Source organism: Tupaia chinensis, unplaced genomic scaffold (genome assembly GCF_000334495.1).
Source record: "Tupaia chinensis unplaced genomic scaffold, TupChi_1.0 Scaffold000542_1, whole genome shotgun sequence".
Lineage (NCBI taxonomy): Eukaryota > Metazoa > Chordata > Mammalia > Scandentia > Tupaiidae > Tupaia > Tupaia belangeri.
The window spans coordinates 48,781-67,215 of record NW_006160055.1 but is presented as its reverse complement, the minus strand read 5'-3'; the positions used below and the strand labels follow the sequence as shown (position 1 = coordinate 67,215).

The window sequence follows — 18,435 nt, the reverse complement described above, 5'->3', positions numbered from 1 at the left end:
GCCAGGCACAGGTGCATGCATGCCCAGAATCCCAAGAGGAGAAGGAAAGAGAAGGGACTGTAGCATGGCCAGCCCGTGGGTTGATTTCTCATTTTCTGTCTCTCTCTAGCTCTCTGGAGAGCACATGCGGCTAAAGCAAAAACCTCTCTTCATAAATAAATAAATACATAAATGCCCAAGGGGCCGGACGTGCATAAAATCAGAGCTAACTTGGGAGGCACAGAACACGGAGTGCCTGGAAGAGGGTCAGAGGTGATGCCAGACGTAGGGCAGGCTGGGAGGGGAACAAAGGCCCATCCTGTGGGTGACCAGACCCTTCCGCCAGAGCTGGCCACTTCTGCCTTTGGAAAGTGTTTCACAACACCCCGTGAATGTGTGAATGTGTGGAATGGTGATGTAAGAGACGGGGAGTCCAGTTGAGGATGGGTAAGAGGGTGTGGGCTCACGCATTCACTTGCACCAGCACCCAGAGTTTGTACAGACTGAGGAGCTGCCCCTCAGGTCACTCGTGCTCGGAAAGTTCCTGAAGGCTGCATCTTCATGGCAGGTGAGTAGCGGTCTCCAGAGACAGAGCCTGATTGGGGGTGGGCACGGCACAGCAGAGGAGGAGACCGAGTCTGGGGAAAACTTGAAAAGGCAAAGGGAGTCCTTGGTTCCCCATGGGAGTCCTGGTCTAGACTATAGTTTTGGACACCAGACACACTGGGGCTGGGTTCTTTGCAACTTTAAGGGTCCAGCTTTCCCAGCCCGATCTCCATGGGTCGGGGGCCCTCAGTTGCTGCAGGAGGCAGGGGTGAGGCTGAGGGGATACCGTAGGCTCAGCTTACCATCCTTAGAGCTCAGCGTCTCTCTGCAACAGGAGACCCGGATGTAGGGACTTCCGTGCTCACACGGGAGGAAAGTCATCCAGGGCCCCACTGCTCACACATCTTCTGGAATGTTGGGTGAGGGATGGAGGACATGGACCCAAAATGGTGGCCAGGGACCTGAATTTTTTCACTTTGCCAGGAAAAGGTGGGGCAGGGAGCCGGTGGCTTTACCCTGGGCCACCAAAAAGAGGCAGGACATTCACCAGGTCCCATAGGGCTCTTTATAGGAGACAAGAGCCCCCAAAGGCTGAGCAGACCCAGCTATGGCTCCATCTCCAGCCCACCGAACCCAGGGTCACAGCAAGAGACTGTCCGGGAGACCTACTTGAGTGAGAAGATCCCCATCCCAGAGGCAGAACCGGTGAGCATGCTAGAAACTTCCTGGGGTGTTCAGGATTGATGGAACCCTACAGAATCTCACAAGTTGGGAGAAGGGGTGTCCTTGTGACCAAGGCAAGTCCCTTTCAGCTCCTAGTAGCAGTGACAGCAGTGGCAACTGCCTCATTGCTCCATCTGTCCCCAGGGTAGCTGAGATGCTCATTATTTGTCAAAGAACTATCAAATGGCTTTTTTTTTGTTTTAATTGCCAGAGGATGCGTGTGCTCGTGAGTAAGAGACAGAGAAAGGGAAAAAGCACCCCTGGCTGGGTGCGGTCACACTGCAACCCCTTCACCCCCATTCTCCATCCTGTTGAGACTTGAGCTATGCACATGCACATACACGTGCCCAGCATGTTTCTCAAGGCTCTGAGGCTGAGGTCTGACTCACAGCCGTATGGGACCGACTCCCTTAACCACTAGGCTATGGGGCCAGCTCGGTCAAATGGCCTTCTGCTTGAATGTCAGCTTTACCATGAAGGGAAAGGGGCCTGGGGCGAATCAGAATCGCAGCCTCAAGGATTTGCTCTAGTATTAAGGGAAAGGACTCAGACAAGGGCAGTGGGAGGACTTGAGGGGGCTGCAGGTTGACATCTAAGACGCTGTCACCACCCTGCCCTTCCAGAACTTTTACCACATTCTAGGCTGAAAGGCCATGCCCTAAAAGGGGTGGGAGACGTCTAGACCCCAGAGAGGAAGCCTGCGGTCTGAGGAGCTGGTGAAGAAGAAGTTGGACCAGGAAGGCTTGGTCCCAGGACCCCCTTCTGGGGGCTTTGAGGACCCGCAGAGCTAGCGCTGAGAGGCAGGCAGAGCAGGCACAGGCTGACGGCTGACAGGAACGTGACAGATCCAAAAAGCAGATCCTCTGTGACTCAGCGAATCCTGCTGGTTCCTCCACCGCAGGCCCTTCCCAGCACCCAGCCCCCGGGGTGGGAAACAGAGGGCAAGGCTGACCAGCCAGTGCCGATGAGCTGGCTAGGGCTCATCGGGGGCTGGCCAAGGCCAACTGCTACCAGCCCATACCCAGGACCCCTCATCCTGCTCCTCCGATGCCAGGGCAGGTTCAGCCTGCGGAAGCTGTGGGCCTTCACCGGGCCCGGCTTCCTCATGAGCATCGCGTTCCTGGACCCAGGCAACATCGAGTCGGATCTTCAGGCTGGCGCTGCCGCTGGATTCAAAGTGACTGAACTGAGGCCTGAGTGGGGGCCCTGTGGGCAGGGAGGTGACCGGGCTAAGTGGGTGGAGACCCCGGCTTGTTATGTTTTCTGGGGTGGGCTCAGGGACGGCATGCCTCCGAGTAGGCATTAAGTATACAAAGGGCAGAAAAGGGTCCCCAGAGCAGCCCAGCCAGAGCATGGGGTGTGTGTGGTGGGGTGAGGGGGCTTGGTCTTCTCACTCATTTCTGCCACCTTTCCCCAAAGAACATCCTTGGTTGGAGGGTCCCACCAGCCTGGGGGCTCTCTGAGCCACGCCTCAGCTGAAGGCCTCTCCCTGCCTTCTCCAGCTGCTCTGGGTGCTGCTCTGGGCCACAGTGATGGGCTTGCTCTGCCAGCGACTGGCTGCCCGGCTAGGCGTGGTGACAGGCAAGGACTTGGGCGAGATCTGCCATCTCTACTACCCTAAGGTGAGCTTGGGGAGCCTGGGCAGGAAGCACCCACATGTTCAAATCCCAAACAGCCATTCACAGCTCCTGTGATCAAGTAACTCCATCATCTCACTCGGGCCATTTGATAGATAACAAGATTAAGGCTCAGGCCAGCAGGTGACATGGAAGTTAAGGGGGCTAGATCCCACATGGCTTGATCTGCAGTTCGAGTCCCAGATCTGGTGGCTTGAAAATCCCTAGTGCGTCTACATGCATGCCAAAAATCCTGAGAGGAGGATCTCTCTCTGGTGAGTGCATGTACTACCCTATAACAAAAACTAAAAAACAAACAAACAAACAAACAAACAAACAAAAAAACTATCAGACAGCTGCTTACTCCTCCCGCGGGGCCGCATCGGCCCAGGAGCCGTCATTTCCTGCTGCCCCCCAGCATCGCCATTTCGCCATTGCTGCTGAAATCACCACAGTGCCTAGTGTCCTTGCTGTCCCCACTGCCGGAGACAGCACTAGAGGCTGGGCAATGGGCATTCCCTACAAAGCCTAACTGGAAGCCAGCGGGCGATGCTTCTGGAAGATCAGCAGCAAATGCATCTATATAACAAAAACTTAAAAAAAAAAAACTAAACTCAAATTGACAGCACACAGTCTGAAGGGGACATTAGCGGTGCATAGCTTGTTTTTTTTTTTTTTTCCCCTTTGTAGAGCTTTTTTTTTGTTTCTGGAATTTTTGTTGTTGTTGTTTTGCTATAGGGTGCGTGTGCTCAACAGAGAGAGATAAATAAGAAATCCCCCCCCCCCTGCGACAGCACACAGTCTGAAGGGGACATTAGCGGTGCATAGCTTGTTTTTTTTTTTTTTTCCCCTTTGTAGAGCTTTTTTTTTGTTTCTGGAATTTTTGTTGTTGTTGTTTTGCTATAGGGTGCGTGTGCTCAACAGAGAGAGATAAATAAGAAATCCCCCCCCCCCATGCCACACTGCAATCCCTTCTCCTCTTGGGCTGGCACCCAGGTTTAGCTTTCTGATCTCTGAGTAACACCTCCTGGGCTAGCGTCTCAACCCTTCCAACACCTTCACGACTAATCCCTTGCACGGGACACCTGTGAAACGCGTCCAGCAGTGTAATTTCGGATTTCCTGACCGGACACTGACAGCAGCCCGAATGCAGTTAGCAGGCTCCAACCCAGCGGCACGGTGCAGAGAAAGGGGTGTGCCGAGCTGAGACCAGAAACAAGGAGCTGCCCACCTTACTGAGGGGCCGTCTCCTCCGCAGGTGCCCCGCACGCTCCTCTGGCTGACCATCGAGCTAGCCATCGTGGGCTCGGACATGCAGGAGGTCATCGGCACGGCTATCGCATTCAATCTGCTCTCAGCTGGGCGGTACCGTCCCCTTGTGCCCCAATTCTTGAGTCCAGGGTCAGGAACAGCTACTGCTTCTTCCAGGCCTCCTACCTCTCCGAGTTCATTTTATCCTGCTGTCTGTCCCCTCTGATATAAGCTGCTGCCCCATTTCCCCAACACGTGAAGTGACTGGCCTGTAGTCACATAGATGTGAGTCATGCAGACCCAGGACTGCTGCCTCAGCCCCCCACCCTTCCTGGCCCCCAGAACCCTTCCTAGAGTGTTCCATGCTATTCTTCACCTTCAGCACAATCCCATTCCCCTCTCCCAATCTGTCTGGGGCTGCCTGGGTTCCGGTCCTAGCAGGCCACATTCTAGGAGTTCAGCTCTCTGGGTCAGGCTGAGTTGACCTAGGCCACTCTGGTTTCAGAATCCCACTCTGGGGTGGCGTCCTCATCACCATTGTGGACACCTTTTTCTTCCTCTTTCTGGATAACTATGGTGAGTGTGCAACTCATAGCAGACCGGGGTTGGGGGTGGGGGGACTGGAGCTGAGTCCCTGACCTCACCTCTATTGGAGAAGGGCTCTCACCTCAGGACCACCTGAAGTCGTCTGAGCTCCCTCGCCCTAGTGTGTGGCCCTGAGCGAGATCGGCAGACTTGCTTCATCATCTGTAACCAGGCGGTGGGCTGTTTGGGAGCTGGACAGGGGGGTGGTGCGTTTATGCACTTGGCGCAGCGCCTGGAACAGAGTGCTCAGAACGCGAGCCATCACGTTACAGGGTCTTTCGGTTTGTTTCTTCTTTCTGTCCCTCTGTCCTGCCCCTAGGGTTGCGCAAGCTGGAAGCCTTCTTTGGATTCCTCATTACCATTATGGCCGTGACCTTTGGCTACGAGGTAGGAAGCCAGCGCTGTAGCCCCCTGCCCCTCCCAGATCACCCCTCTGCTTTTCCCCTGCAGAGCCCGAGTGGCGGGGTTAGTGGCCCGGGGCGGTGTTCCTTGTCTGCGGATCCCCGAGGAGAGTCAGCCTTGGCGACTCCTCCCTACAGTACGTGGTGGCACGCCCGGCGCAGGGAGCGCTCCTTCGAGGCCTGTTCCTGCCCTCGTGCCCCGGCTGCGGCCAGCCAGAACTGCTGCAGGCTGTGGGCATTGTTGGAGCCATCATCATGCCCCACAACATCTACCTGCACTCGGCCCTGGTCAAGGTGAGCAGCAGGAGGGCAGGGCGACCCGTCCCGCCCTTACGGTCATGCTGGCCCCGCCTCCCAGCCCGCGGTCCGCCCCTCGGGCCCTTCAGGATTTTAGGTGGGAAGTGAATCATTCTGTATTTATTCGATCTGTAATTATTGAGCGTGTCCTGGGTGCTAGCTGAGAGCTGGGAGTCAACGATGAAAAGATCTCCAAGGCGCCTGTCCTAGACAGGGGAGGGGAGCTGATAAACAAGTCATCAAAAAATGGAAAGAATGATAGTTGTGAAAGGTACTCTACAGGGGTCTGCAGGTGGCTTGATGGTTAGAGCGCTGGACTCCCACATGGTTAAGTAGGGTTCAAGTCCCAAACCTAGAGGCTTGTTTCTCATTTTCCCTCTCTCTCTGTCTCTGGTCAAATTAATAATAATAATAATAATAATAATAGGACCAACCGGTGGCTTAATGGTTATGTCGCTGGACTACTACATAGTCTAGGACCTGGTGGCTTAAAACTCAAGCTGGGGGGCAGGCAGGTGGTGTGGTAGTTGAGGGCGCTGGACTCCCACCAAAACTCCCATTCAAATCCTAGAACTGGCGGCTTGCTTTCTCACTCTCTCTCTTGCTCTGTCCCTCTCTAGTCAAATTAAAATCAATAAATAAAGTTCAATACATCAAATAAAATTAAATAATAATTAAAAGAAAAAGAAAGGTACTCTGCAGAAAATAAAACAGAGAGTGTGATAGAGAGTGAAGGCTGGGGATGGAGATCTGGGAGAAGATATTATGAGCAGTGGTACAGCAAGTGCAAAGGCCCTGGGGCAGAAATAAACCGGCCAAGTTTGAGGCAGAGCTGGGCAGATGAAGAGCAGTCTGTCGGGGGCTGAGGGAGACAGGATCCGCTGAGAACAGTCTCCCTTCTCACAGCTGGTAATCATGGATCAGGGACAGAGGCGTAGGAAGGAGGTTGGCTGACCAGGGCCTGTTCCAGACTACAACATAGGGGGCTTTAAAGTTTTTATTCATCGGGACCAGCAGTTAGCATAATGGCTGTGTCACTGGACTCCCATGTAGTCAACCGTGGTTCGAATACCAGACCCAGTGGCTTAAACTCACACCAGGCACATGTGGGTGCATGCCCAAGATCCCAAGAGGAGAATAGAGGAGAAGGGATTGCAGCGTGGCCATACCCTCTGGGGGGGTGATTTCTCGCTTTCTGTCTTTCTGGTGAGCGCATGCACCCTATAGCAAAAACCTCTCCAAAAAAAAGTTTTTATTTATTTATTTGTTCTATGAGAGAGACAGCACTCCCAGTAAGGTCTTGATGGTGTAACCTGTTCCGAGCCTCAGCCCAGTTGGCCCCAGATCATGGGCATGCACGTTCCCAGTGTACTCAGGGGGTCTTCAGAGCCAAACCCAGAACCTTCCCGTGTGGGTCATCCTCCCAGAGTGTCCCATTTCACCACTATGCCATCATCCATCCCCGACAAAGGGGACTTTAGAAAGAACTGGGGTTTGGACCAGCAGTTGGCATAATGGTTACGTTGCTGGACTCCCATGTAGTCAGTCAACTGCAGTTCAAGTCCTGGACCCGGTGGCTTAAACTCACGTCGGGTGCATGTTCGTGCGTGACCAAGATCCTGAGAGGAGAATAGAGAAGGAATTGTGGCGTGGCCATCCCCCCGAAGGGTGATCTCTTGCTTTCTGTCTCTCTGGAGAGTGCATGCGCCCTCTAACAAAAACCTCTCCCAACAAATAAATAAATAAATAAATATAATAATTATATAAAAGCAGGAGGTGCTAGCAGGTGGTGTGGTGGTTAAGGGCGCTGGACTCCCATATGGCCAACCATGGTTCTTATCCTGGACCTGGCAGCTTGCTTTCTCACTCTCTCTCTCTCACTTTGTCCCTTTCTGGTCAAATTTAAATAAATAAATAAATAGAATTAAATAAAATAATTATAAAAGGGGTGGGCAGCAGGTGACATGGTGATTAAAGTATTGGACTCCCACATGGCTGACTGTGGTTCAAGTGTCAGACCTGGTAGCTTGCTTTCTCACTTTCTCTCTCTCTCTTTCTTTGTGTGTGTCTGGTGAGTGCATGTGCCTTATAGAAAACTTTTAAAATAATAATAAATAGAATTAAAGAAATAATTCTTTTTCTTTTTTTTTGAGAGTTTTTTTGCTCTAGGGAGCATGCGCTCACCAGAAAGACAGAGAGAAACAGAGAGACAGAAAGCAAGAAATCACCCCCCCAGGGAGGATGGCCACGCCGCAATCCCTTCTCCTCCATTCTCCTCTTGGGATCTTGGGCACGTACGCACACGTGCACTCATGTTTAAGCCACAAGGTCTGGGACTCAGACCACAGTCGACTACATGGGAGTCCAGCAATGTAACCATTACACCATCTACTGGTCCCCACTATAACATTACTTTTAATGGCTAAAGATTAGAAACAACCTAAATGTCCTCAATAGAGGACTGATTAGGGCTGGCCCTATGGTCTGGTGATTAAAGGAGCTGTTTCACACATGGCAGACTGAGTATTTTGGGTCCAAGCCCTAATGGCTTGAAGGACAAGTTAGATCCATGTGCATGTGTGCCTCAAAACCTGATTGATTGGAGAAATAAAGAAGAGAGCCGGAGTGGCGGGGTTAGTGGCCCGGGGCGGTGTTCCTTGTCTGCGGATCCCCGAGGAGAGTCAGCCTTGGCGACTCCTCCCTACAGTACGTGGTGGCACGCCCGGCGCAGGGAGCGCTCCTTCGAGGCCTGTTCCTGCCCTCGTGCCCCGGCTGCGGCCAGCCAGAACTGCTGCAGGCTGTGGGCATTGTTGGAGCCATCATCATGCCCCACAACATCTACCTGCACTCGGCCCTGGTCAAGGTGAGCAGCAGGAGGGCAGGGCGACCCGTCCCGCCCTTACGGTCATGCTGGCCCCGCCTCCCAGCCCGCGGTCCGCCCCTCGGGCCCTTCAGGATTTTAGGTGGGAAGTGAATCATTCTGTATTTATTCGATCTGTAATTATTGAGCGTGTCCTGGGTGCTAGCTGAGAGCTGGGAGTCAACGATGAAAAGATCTCCAAGGCGCCTGTCCTAGACAGGGGAGGGGAGCTGATAAACAAGTCATCAAAAAATGGAAAGAATGATAGTTGTGAAAGGTACTCTACAGGGGTCTGCAGGTGGCTTGATGGTTAGAGCGCTGGACTCCCACATGGTTAAGTAGGGTTCAAGTCCCAAACCTAGAGGCTTGTTTCTCATTTTCCCTCTCTCTCTGTCTCTGGTCAAATTAATAATAATAATAATAATAATAATAGGACCAACCGGTGGCTTAATGGTTATGTCGCTGGACTACTACATAGTCTAGGACCTGGTGGCTTAAAACTCAAGCTGGGGGGCAGGCAGGTGGTGTGGTAGTTGAGGGCGCTGGACTCCCACCAAAACTCCCATTCAAATCCTAGAACTGGCGGCTTGCTTTCTCACTCTCTCTCTTGCTCTGTCCCTCTCTAGTCAAATTAAAATCAATAAATAAAGTTCAATACATCAAATAAAATTAAATAATAATTAAAAGAAAAAGAAAGGTACTCTGCAGAAAATAAAACAGAGAGTGTGATAGAGAGTGAAGGCTGGGGATGGAGATCTGGGAGAAGCTATTATGAGCAGTGGTACAGCAAGTGCAAAGGCCCTGGGGCAGAAATAAACCGGCCAAGTTTGAGGCAGAGCTGGGCAGATGAAGAGCAGTCTGTCGGGGGCTGAGGGAGACAGGATCCGCTGAGAACAGTCTCCCTTCTCACAGCTGGTAATCATGGATCAGGGACAGAGGCGTAGGAAGGAGGTTGGCTGACCAGGGCCTGTTCCAGACTACAACATAGGGGGCTTTAAAGTTTTTATTCATCGGGACCAGCAGTTAGCATAATGGCTGTGTCACTGGACTCCCATGTAGTCAACCGTGGTTCGAATACCAGACCCAGTGGCTTAAACTCACACCAGGCACATGTGGGTGCATGCCCAAGATCCCAAGAGGAGAATAGAGGAGAAGGGATTGCAGCGTGGCCATACCCTCTGGGGGGGTGATTTCTCGCTTTCTGTCTTTCTGGTGAGCGCATGCACCCTATAGCAAAAACCTCTCCAAAAAAAAGTTTTTATTTATTTATTTGTTCTATGAGAGAGACAGCACTCCCAGTAAGGTCTTGATGGTGTAACCTGTTCCGAGCCTCAGCCCAGTTGGCCCCAGATCATGGGCATGCACGTTCCCAGTGTACTCAGGGGGTCTTCAGAGCCAAACCCAGAACCTTCCCGTGTGGGTCATCCTCCCAGAGTGTCCCATTTCACCACTATGCCATCATCCATCCCCGACAAAGGGGACTTTAGAAAGAACTGGGGTTTGGACCAGCAGTTGGCATAATGGTTACGTTGCTGGACTCCCATGTAGTCAGTCAACTGCAGTTCAAGTCCTGGACCCGGTGGCTTAAACTCACGTCGGGTGCATGTTCGTGCGTGACCAAGATCCTGAGAGGAGAATAGAGAAGGAATGGTGGCGTGGCCATCCCCCCGAAGGGTGATCTCTTGCTTTCTGTCTCTCTGGAGAGTGCATGCGCCCTCTAACAAAAACCTCTCCCAACAAATAAATAAATAAATAAATATAATAATTATATAAAAGCAGGAGGTGCTAGCAGGTGGTGTGGTGGTTAAGGGCGCTGGACTCCCATATGGCCAACCATGGTTCTTATCCTGGACCTGGCAGCTTGCTTTCTCACTCTCTCTCTCTCACTTTGTCCCTTTCTGGTCAAATTTAAATAAATAAATAAATAGAATTAAATAAAATAATTATAAAAGGGGTGGGCAGCAGGTGACATGGTGATTAAAGTATTGGACTCCCACATGGCTGACTGTGGTTCAAGTGTCAGACCTGGTAGCTTGCTTTCTCACTTTCTCTCTCTCTCTTTCTTTGTGTGTGTCTGGTGAGTGCATGTGCCTTATAGAAAACTTTTAAAATAATAATAAATAGAATTAAAGAAATAATTCTTTTTCTTTTTTTTTGAGAGTTTTTTTGCTCTAGGGAGCATGCGCTCACCAGAAAGACAGAGAGAAACAGAGAGACAGAAAGCAAGAAATCACCCCCCCAGGGAGGATGGCCACGCCGCAATCCCTTCTCCTCCATTCTCCTCTTGGGATCTTGGGCACGTACGCACACGTGCACTCATGTTTAAGCCACAAGGTCTGGGACTCGAACCATGGTTGACTATATGGGAGTCCAGCGACATAGCCACTATGCCAACTGCTGGTCCCGAATTAAATAAATAATTCTTTAAAAAAAGAGAAAGAACTGAGGTTTGGGAGGAACATAGGAAAAAGTGTGAGGGTGGGGAAATTGAGGTGGTTCTGAGGGACTTTGGCCCCTCCCTCCCCCTCTGACCTTCATAGTCTCGAGAGATAGACCGGACCCGGCCGGCAGACATCCAAGAAGCCAACATGTACTTCCTGATTGAGTCCACCATCGCCCTGTGTGTCTCCTTCATCATCAACCTCTTTGTCATGGCTGTCTTTGGGCAGGCCTTCTACCAGCAAACCAACCAGGCAGCGGTGAGACACTTCCCGTGCGTCCCCGCCATGTCCCATACGCACATGCCCTGGGAGCTTTGCGGGGCGCCAGGCCCCCGGGAATCTTCACTGTCAGTAGATGAGCAGATAAGCTGCCATTCATTCAGCTAGCAGTTACTGAGCGTGTGGTATGCCCAGGCAGTGACCCAGACCCTGGGATAGACCGGTCCGTGATGCTAAGACTCTGTTCTCCTGCCCCTTACATAGGGAGGGCGGAGCACAGACAAGAAACAAGTCTCATACACACCGAGGTACAGAGCATGACCAAAACTGAGAGCGAAATAGACAGGGTGGAGCCAGCCCCATAGCCTAGTGGTTAGAGGGGCCGGATCCCCACATGGCTGACTGCGGTTTGCACGTGACTGATGCCCTAGTGGGACGCATGTGCTTGTGTGTGATGGAGAATCGGAGAAGGGGTTGCAGTGTGCCCACACTCCACAAGGAGGTGCTTCCTCTCTCTCTCTCTGTCGCTCTCCGGTGAGCACACACACCCTCCGGCAATTAAAAAAAATAGAAATAGGACGTGAAGCATCACTGAGGGTATTATGAGTGGGCGTGGGGCAGGGGCTACATTAGCCCAGGGGGTCAGGAAAGGCCTCCTGGGAGGAGTGAGATCTTGCTGACTCTGACAGAGAAGAGGTACCTCCTTCCAGGCTCTCCAGGACGAAGTACCTATCTGTCCCCCTTTCTGAGTGGGCCTCTGTCGTGAGGCTATAATTACTGCTAGCCACTTGGGGGCTTACTGAATGCTGAACACTGTGGGAGGAGGGGTGGCCAGGCCTCCGGGACCTGGGCACTGTCACTGCCTTGCTATGTGACCTTGGGAAGTCATTCTTCTCTCTGGGTCTCACTCAGTTCTTTGGCACAAGGCGAGAAGTCTAAATTGGGATTGCAAACCCTTGTCTGCAAGACCAGGCCAGCTGCAGGGCCTGGGAAGTGGGCCGGGAGCACGGAAGAGGGGATGACGGCCACTGGTCACTGCTAGCTGACTGGCTCTCTAGAAATGCCAGCTCTAGTGAATCCAGAAACCTGAAGTTGGGTTCTCACGTGGTCTCAATTATAAATATTGAAAACAAAGTCGTGTAAGTTAAAAACAAACAAACAAACAAACAAACAAAACCGACATTATTAGCCGAACAAAATATATCGGGCCAGATTCTGTCTGCGGGTCCCTCGTTTTTGACCCCATGTCAAGGCCAGGCAGCCTAGTTTTCCAAGACTATTTCCAAGACTGAGCGCGTCCGTCTCATCTCCCTCCTACTCCCGGTGCCCGCAGTTCGACGTCTGTGCCAACAGCAGCCTTCAGGACTACGCCAAGATTTTCCCTATGAACAACGACACCGTGGCGGTGGACATTTACCAAGGAGTAAGCGCGCGGCTGGGCTTGGGGGAGGGCGTGACTCATCCAGGTTCTCGCCCCGCCCACTCCAGGGCGGTACCTGGGCCTAGGGGCGGGGCCACTGGCTGACCACACCCACCCCTCAGGGCGTGATCCTGGGCTGCCTGTTCGGCCCCGCAGCGCTGTATATCTGGGCAGTAGGTCTCCTGGCCGCCGGGCAGAGCTCCACGATGACCGGCACCTACGCGGGACAGTTCGTGATGGAGGTGGGGCGGGGCGCGGGCCGAGGACAACAGGCACACTGCTGGGGGCTTGGAAACAGGGCACGAAGGGCACCACCACAAGCTCCGCTTTACAGATGACAAAACTGAGGTTCAGAGAGGTGAGAAGACTTGCCAAAAGCTGCAGACCCAGGCCCTTCCCAGCACTGTTTAGTCTTCGAAAAGAGCTGTGGAAAGGGAGCCCCATCCCTTTTCCTCCACACCCATCGCCCCTCCATGAGCTAGGGACAGGGCTGCGCCCAACCCAGCAATGGAAAAACAGAGCATCCCCGGGGCACAGAGCGGCCCCAAGGACGACAGAGGCTCCCCTCTGGAATCCCAGGCCTGCCTCCACCCCCGCCCCACCAATGTGCGCACCCCTTATCCCAGGGCTTCCTTCGGCTGCGTTGGTCACGCTTTGCTCGCGTCCTGCTCACTCGCTCCTGCGCCATCCTGCCCACCGTGCTGGTGGCCGTTTTCCGGGACCTGAGGGACCTATCGGGTCTCAACGACCTGCTCAACGTGCTACAGAGCCTGCTGGTGAGACGGGGCATCACGCCCGCCCACTGTGGGGCTAATGACACAGCAAGCCTGTGTCTCTGGCCTACCTTGGGCCTGCCAGGCTATCCTAACACACCTCACCTATGAGGATCCCAGGTCCCCACAACCACAGGGGTGGGGAGCGTCGCCATTATTCCCATTTCACAGATGGGAAAACTGATGCACAAAGTTAAGCAACCAGTGGCAGACCTGGGATTCAGACTGACAACTTGGTGCCAGAGCCCCATAACCATGGAAGTCACAAGGATGGGGAATGGCTCAGCCTTGCCACATTCTGAGGGCAAAGCCCCTCACGCTCTGCCCCCTCCCAGCTTCCCTTTGCGGTGCTGCCCATCCTCACGTTCACCAGCATGCCCACCCTCATGCACGAGTTCGCCAATGGCCGGTGAGTACCCCCATGGCAAGCATTGTATTTGCATCCGATCCTTAAGACCACCCAGAGATGTGAACTGCCCTCACTGTGAAATCCAGATGAAGCAACTGAGGCTCAGAAAGGAACTTGGCCAGGGTCACACACCTAGTATGGGGGAGCTGGGACTGGAATTGGGGATGGGAGCTATTTGTGGAGCCTGAGACCCTGGACTGCACTCTTGCCAAATCTTGCCATGGTGGAGCCTCAGGGTCCAGGAGGCAGGAGGTGTGCAAGGGGTCTCCCTGCTCACAGGCTCGCTGGCCAGAGAAGTGGGCTTTATGGGGACCAGCAGGTGGCGTGGTGGTTAAGGGCACTAGACTTACATATAGCCAACCTTGTTTGGAGTCCCGGAACTGGCAGCTTGCTTTCTCACTTTCCCTCTCTCTCTCTGTCACTTTGTTCCTCACTGGTCAAATTAGAATAAACAAATAAATAATAATAAACAATTTAAGGGGCCAGCATGTGGCATGTTGGTTAAGTGTGCTGGACTCCCACATGGCTGACTATGGTTTGAGTCCTGGACCTGGCGGTTTGCTTTCTCACTTTCCTTTTCTCTCTTGTTCTGTCCCTCTCTGGTCAAATTAAAATAAATAAATGAATAAATAAATAAAGTTAAATATTTTGTTAATCCACAAAAACTATTTTTAAAGAATGGGTTTTGTGTATGCCCCGCCTCCCAACCAGCTCCAGGCTGGCTGTGGGAGCGCTGGAGCAGGAAACCCAGCTGTCCAGCCAGTCCTGAGCTTCCGTGTCCCCAGGCTGAGCAAGACCATCACTTCCTCCATTATGGCCCTGATCTGTGCCATCAACCTCTACTTCGTGGTCAGCTACCTGCCCAGCATCCCACACCCCGCCTACTTCATCCTCGTTGCCCTGCTGGCCGCTGCCTACCTGTGCCTCACTGCCTACCTGGTACTGTAGGGCCTGGGGTGCCTGGGGGTTGGGGGAGCAAGGACAGGTGTCAACAGAAGGGGAGGTATGAGTAAAGGAGAACGGGGCTTCCCAGAGGTCTTTGCTCCTCCCCACTCATACCACCCTTTCTCCTAGGTCTGGACCTGTTGCATCGCCCATGGAGCCACCTTTCTGGTCCACGGCTCCCATCGGCACTTCCTGTATGGGCTCTCCCAAGAGGAGCAGAACCCCGCGGTGTCTGTGCCCTCAGCCTGAGCCTGACTGGAGGTGGAATGAGTGGGGCTGACTGGCGACCATGGAGGGATGGAGGCAGCAAGATGGAGCTGGATAGTTTGGGAGGCCGGCCAACCTGTGCCCCCCCCCACCCCCCAGGGACTACACTAACATCGTCACGACATAAAGCACTTTATTTAACACAGTGCCTGGCCCTTGGGTCTTAAAAAAGTCATTCAAAAAACATTTATTGAGCCCCTATAGGAGTGCCCTGACTGGGGGAAGGGCAGGGCGGGACACAGGCTCCCAACTGACACTTAAAATAGAGCTAGACACGCTAAATAAATGCTAGTTCACTCCCTGTCCCAAACAGCACGAAATCTCTAAAAACTGAAGACTCCCCCCCACACGCACCCCTTCTCAAAAGTTAGGCTTACTGCTACTCTCCGCAGCCTTTCGGTTCCCCCTGCAACCCATTTTCCAGGGAGTAAAACAGAAGTGCAGTTCTCCCTCCTAGGCGCCAGGTCATAAGGAATCCCAGAGTCTGTGCCTCTGAGGCTCAATTCATTTGTCATCTCCCCAGGGGACCGGGCGGCTGAGACTCCCACGCCGAACAGTTAACACTCCCTGTGCGCTGACTCCCAGCTCCCTCTAGGGGTAGGGACGGTCCCGGGCTCAGGGACTCCAGTCCCGGATTCACCCCTCCCAGCCAAGCGGAACAACGCCGGGAGGCGGGAGTTTGGTTTTCGCGTCCTGGAGGCCCTAGTGTTCACTGGGGCAAGGAGGTGGGGGAGCTGTGTGGGCGGGGATCCCCCTCCGCTCCAAGAAGCGGCTGGGCACACTTTTCGCCCCATGCAGGCACTGCACTTTACAGACGCTCCCTAGGCTGTTTCCAGGCTCCCCTAAGTCCCTCCTCCAGCCTCCTCCGGTCCCTCGGACCCCAACCCTGGAGCCTCGGAGAGTATAGGTGTGGAAGGGCTGCAAGGCCCTTCTCGAGTTGAGCCTGGGGCAGGTGCTGTGTCTGGAAGTACCCCCGATTTCTCAGGAACCTTCTGGGCTAGCGTCCCGGCTCCGTGCTCAGGTTGGGGCGCTTGTTTATGAGAAGAATTTCCTCTTTCTTAAAAGGGCAACAATGCAAGTGGGGCCCTCAAGAAGAGAAGGAATGGGACAGGTTTAAGTAACGAGGCAGCTGCCGAGAGGGTACCTGGGCAAGAGAGCCTTCCACCCGCCTTCTCCGGAGCCCATGCAAGCTGAAGGAGAGGATGGGTGGGAGGCCGGGTGGTGAAAAAGGTGTCTCCCAGGTCCTTCTCCCCCCGACCCGGGAGAGCCCCCTTCACACCCCTCTGATCAATTCACTGGGCGTAAATTGGGTGTCATTGCGAAGCCGGTGCCGAGGGGAGGGAGACATAGGTGGGAATTCAAGATGTCAGATCATGCTCTGGTTGGGGGCGACAAGGACTAGTCACCACAAAGTAGGACAAGGTGCAGATGAGGACCAGGCAGAGGAGGCGACTCCTGCCCAGCATTTTGAGAGCTGCATAGGGAGGGGGAGGCGGAGGTGTGTTTGCGGGGGATGGGGAGGGGGCTGTCGGACTTGTGCCCAAGGGCGGAAACATGAAACCAGGGGAGTTTAGGTCTTGAGCAAGACCGGGGTCCCCAGAGCAGTGGGCCGGCGGGACTTGTGAACAGTTAAGTGTAGGACTTAGAACTGGGGGCACCATCCAGGCGCCAGCTGGTTCCTCGGGCCTGCGCGCGGGTCAGTGATGAGCCCAGGCCGAAGCCAGTCTTTTCCAGCAGAGAAGCCCTATGCGCGTTACCCTCGCCTGCACGGAGCGCTGGTGCCCCCAGCCCGCAGGCTCGGGTCTAACCTGAGGCGCAGGAGAGGCGAGTCTCCCCGCTAGGTGTTCTGCCAGGCTTTCCGGAATGGGAGCGGCCGGCACCTTGATACTCCAAGGAGCCAGCTGAGGGCGCCCAGCCTGCTGTCCTGCTCCACTCCACTCTCTTGGCTTGGCTTTTACTGGTCCATCTGGCAGGTGGAGAGGCAGAGGTGCCGGATGGGTAAATAACTTGCTCACTGTCACCCGGCAGGACCCTGCGGGGTCTCGGCTCCCCACCCCTACGCCAGTTTCTGCCTCACAGCCCTCACCGATTTGCTCCTTCTAGGGGTACAAATCGACGGAACATACAAATAAACTGGTGGCTAGAGCGACCCCCAGCTAGGTGCAGGTCAAGACACCCAAGGAACCCCCCCAAGCTACCAGCTTCCCGACTCTTGCCTGTAACCACTCTGCCACTCCGAACTGCCCTACCCTCCGGCGTGGTGAGAGAGAACTTAGGGGCTCCAGGCAGAAGGCACCACGGCTCAGCTGGAAGGTCTCGGGGAGAACAGCGCCTTGCTAGGGCTTGGAGGGGGCCACAGGGGTGCGTCTGGGTTGCGACCCCGGAGGAGCTCTACGAGCTCAGGGCGGCCTGATGGGAATGGCGGGTTGGAGTGACGGCAGCCCCGCCCTGCCCACGGCTGGGTCCCAGCGTGGGGCCTCTGACAGTCACGGTCCGAGGGAGAAGTCAGCTAGTCTCCCTACCCGAAGGGGCGAGGCCAGAAGTTCACTCCGTCCCCAACCACGCGTTTCCGTTTGGGGTCACAGCCGGCGATCCGAAGTTAAACCTGAGGCCCCGCCTCGGGGGCTGGGCCCAAGGGAAGACGCTGTATTGGGCGGCCGGAATCCGGCCTCCGCCCTGGCGGTGGGGACGTCGCTTCCCCGCTCCCGGCTCAGTTTCCTTGTCTGTTAAAATGGGGTAAGAAGAGGTGTCGTTCTGAACCGTGACTGTCAGGGGGCGCCGCAAGAGCGGCACTCTGGCAACACTTGGCGACTAACATGATAAAGTGCAACGATGGCGGCTCTAGGGAGCCCTAGGAACTAGGGCCGGGGGTCCAGCTGGGGATCAGTCCCTGTCGCCCCCACCCTGCCGCCAGTCCCGCCTCCGAGCACGCAGCTGGCGCGCGATCCGGCAGGCGCCGCACCGCCCCCCTCCTAGCCGGACGGGACAGGACGCGCCCGCCCCGCCCTGCCCCGCCGCGGAGGCCCGGGGGAAGGAAGTGCCGAGGCGTGTTTGTCAAGGCTTGGCGTTATTATTATTTTTCAAATTGTGAACACAAAATAGTAACCAGGAGTGGAACTTCAAAAACGGAGAAAAATAACCTGCAGACCCTGCGATGTGCAGGTCATGGCAGTTTTCGCGCTTGAAAACGCAGACCCCATGGGGCCGGCAGGTGGAGTGGTGGTTAAGGGCGTTGGACTCCCACATGGCTAACCATGGTCGAATCCCGGACCTGGTGGCTTTGCTTGCTTCCTCACTTTACCTCTCTCTTTCTCATTCAGTCACTCTCTGGTCAAATTAAAATAAATAAGTATATAAAGTTCAATAAAATAATTTTTAAAACACGGACCCCGCGCTGCCTGGGTGTCTCTGCAGTCCTGGTGGAATCCGTGTTTGAAGTTTTCTGAACAGTTGATGTCTGACACACACCCTCGTCCACGGTGACACTTTTTGGGCCCACTGTGCTGCCACGGTGCTGGGCAAGTGGAACAGAGACGAGTCCAGTAGTACCAACTCCTCCGTAACCAGAGTGGCCAACAGGCGGGGTCTAGGAAGGCCTCTAGAGAAGGTGTCATTTCTTCAGGTTGGTGGGGTTTGGCTCCGCCAAGTGGAATAAAACCCCTTTCAAGCTGAGGGAACAGAGTGTACGGAAACTCAGAGAGGC

At 54.3% G+C, this 18,435-nt stretch overlaps 1 protein-coding gene across 10 annotated transcripts; it reads left to right on the top strand.

Moving 5' to 3' along the window:
- The first annotated feature begins 378 nt into the window (after positions 1-378).
- SLC11A1 (solute carrier family 11 member 1) lies at positions 379-15,347 on the top strand. 10 transcript variants are annotated; one of them, XM_027775306.1, is made up of 15 exons: positions 381-547; positions 1,149-1,230; positions 2,303-2,468; positions 2,751-2,870; positions 4,123-4,229; positions 4,621-4,691; positions 5,020-5,087; positions 5,240-5,395; positions 10,799-10,957; positions 12,252-12,341; positions 12,461-12,580; positions 12,965-13,114; positions 13,283-13,520; positions 14,232-14,459; positions 14,595-15,347. In XM_027775306.1, exons 4-15 carry the CDS (start codon positions 2,781-2,783, stop codon positions 14,897-14,899), a joined length of 1,782 nt encoding a protein of 593 aa, XP_027631107.1. In that variant the 5' UTR covers positions 381-547; positions 1,149-1,230; positions 2,303-2,468; positions 2,751-2,780; the 3' UTR covers positions 14,900-15,347. The 10 variants fall into 10 exon arrangements, with proteins under 10 accessions (XP_027631109.1, XP_027631107.1, XP_027631103.1 ...); XM_027775302.1 differs by having other exon boundaries at positions 1,097-1,230; positions 2,303-2,425; XM_027775300.1 differs by having other exon boundaries at positions 1,076-1,230; positions 2,303-2,425.
- The last annotated feature ends 3,088 nt before the right edge of the window (positions 15,348-18,435 follow it).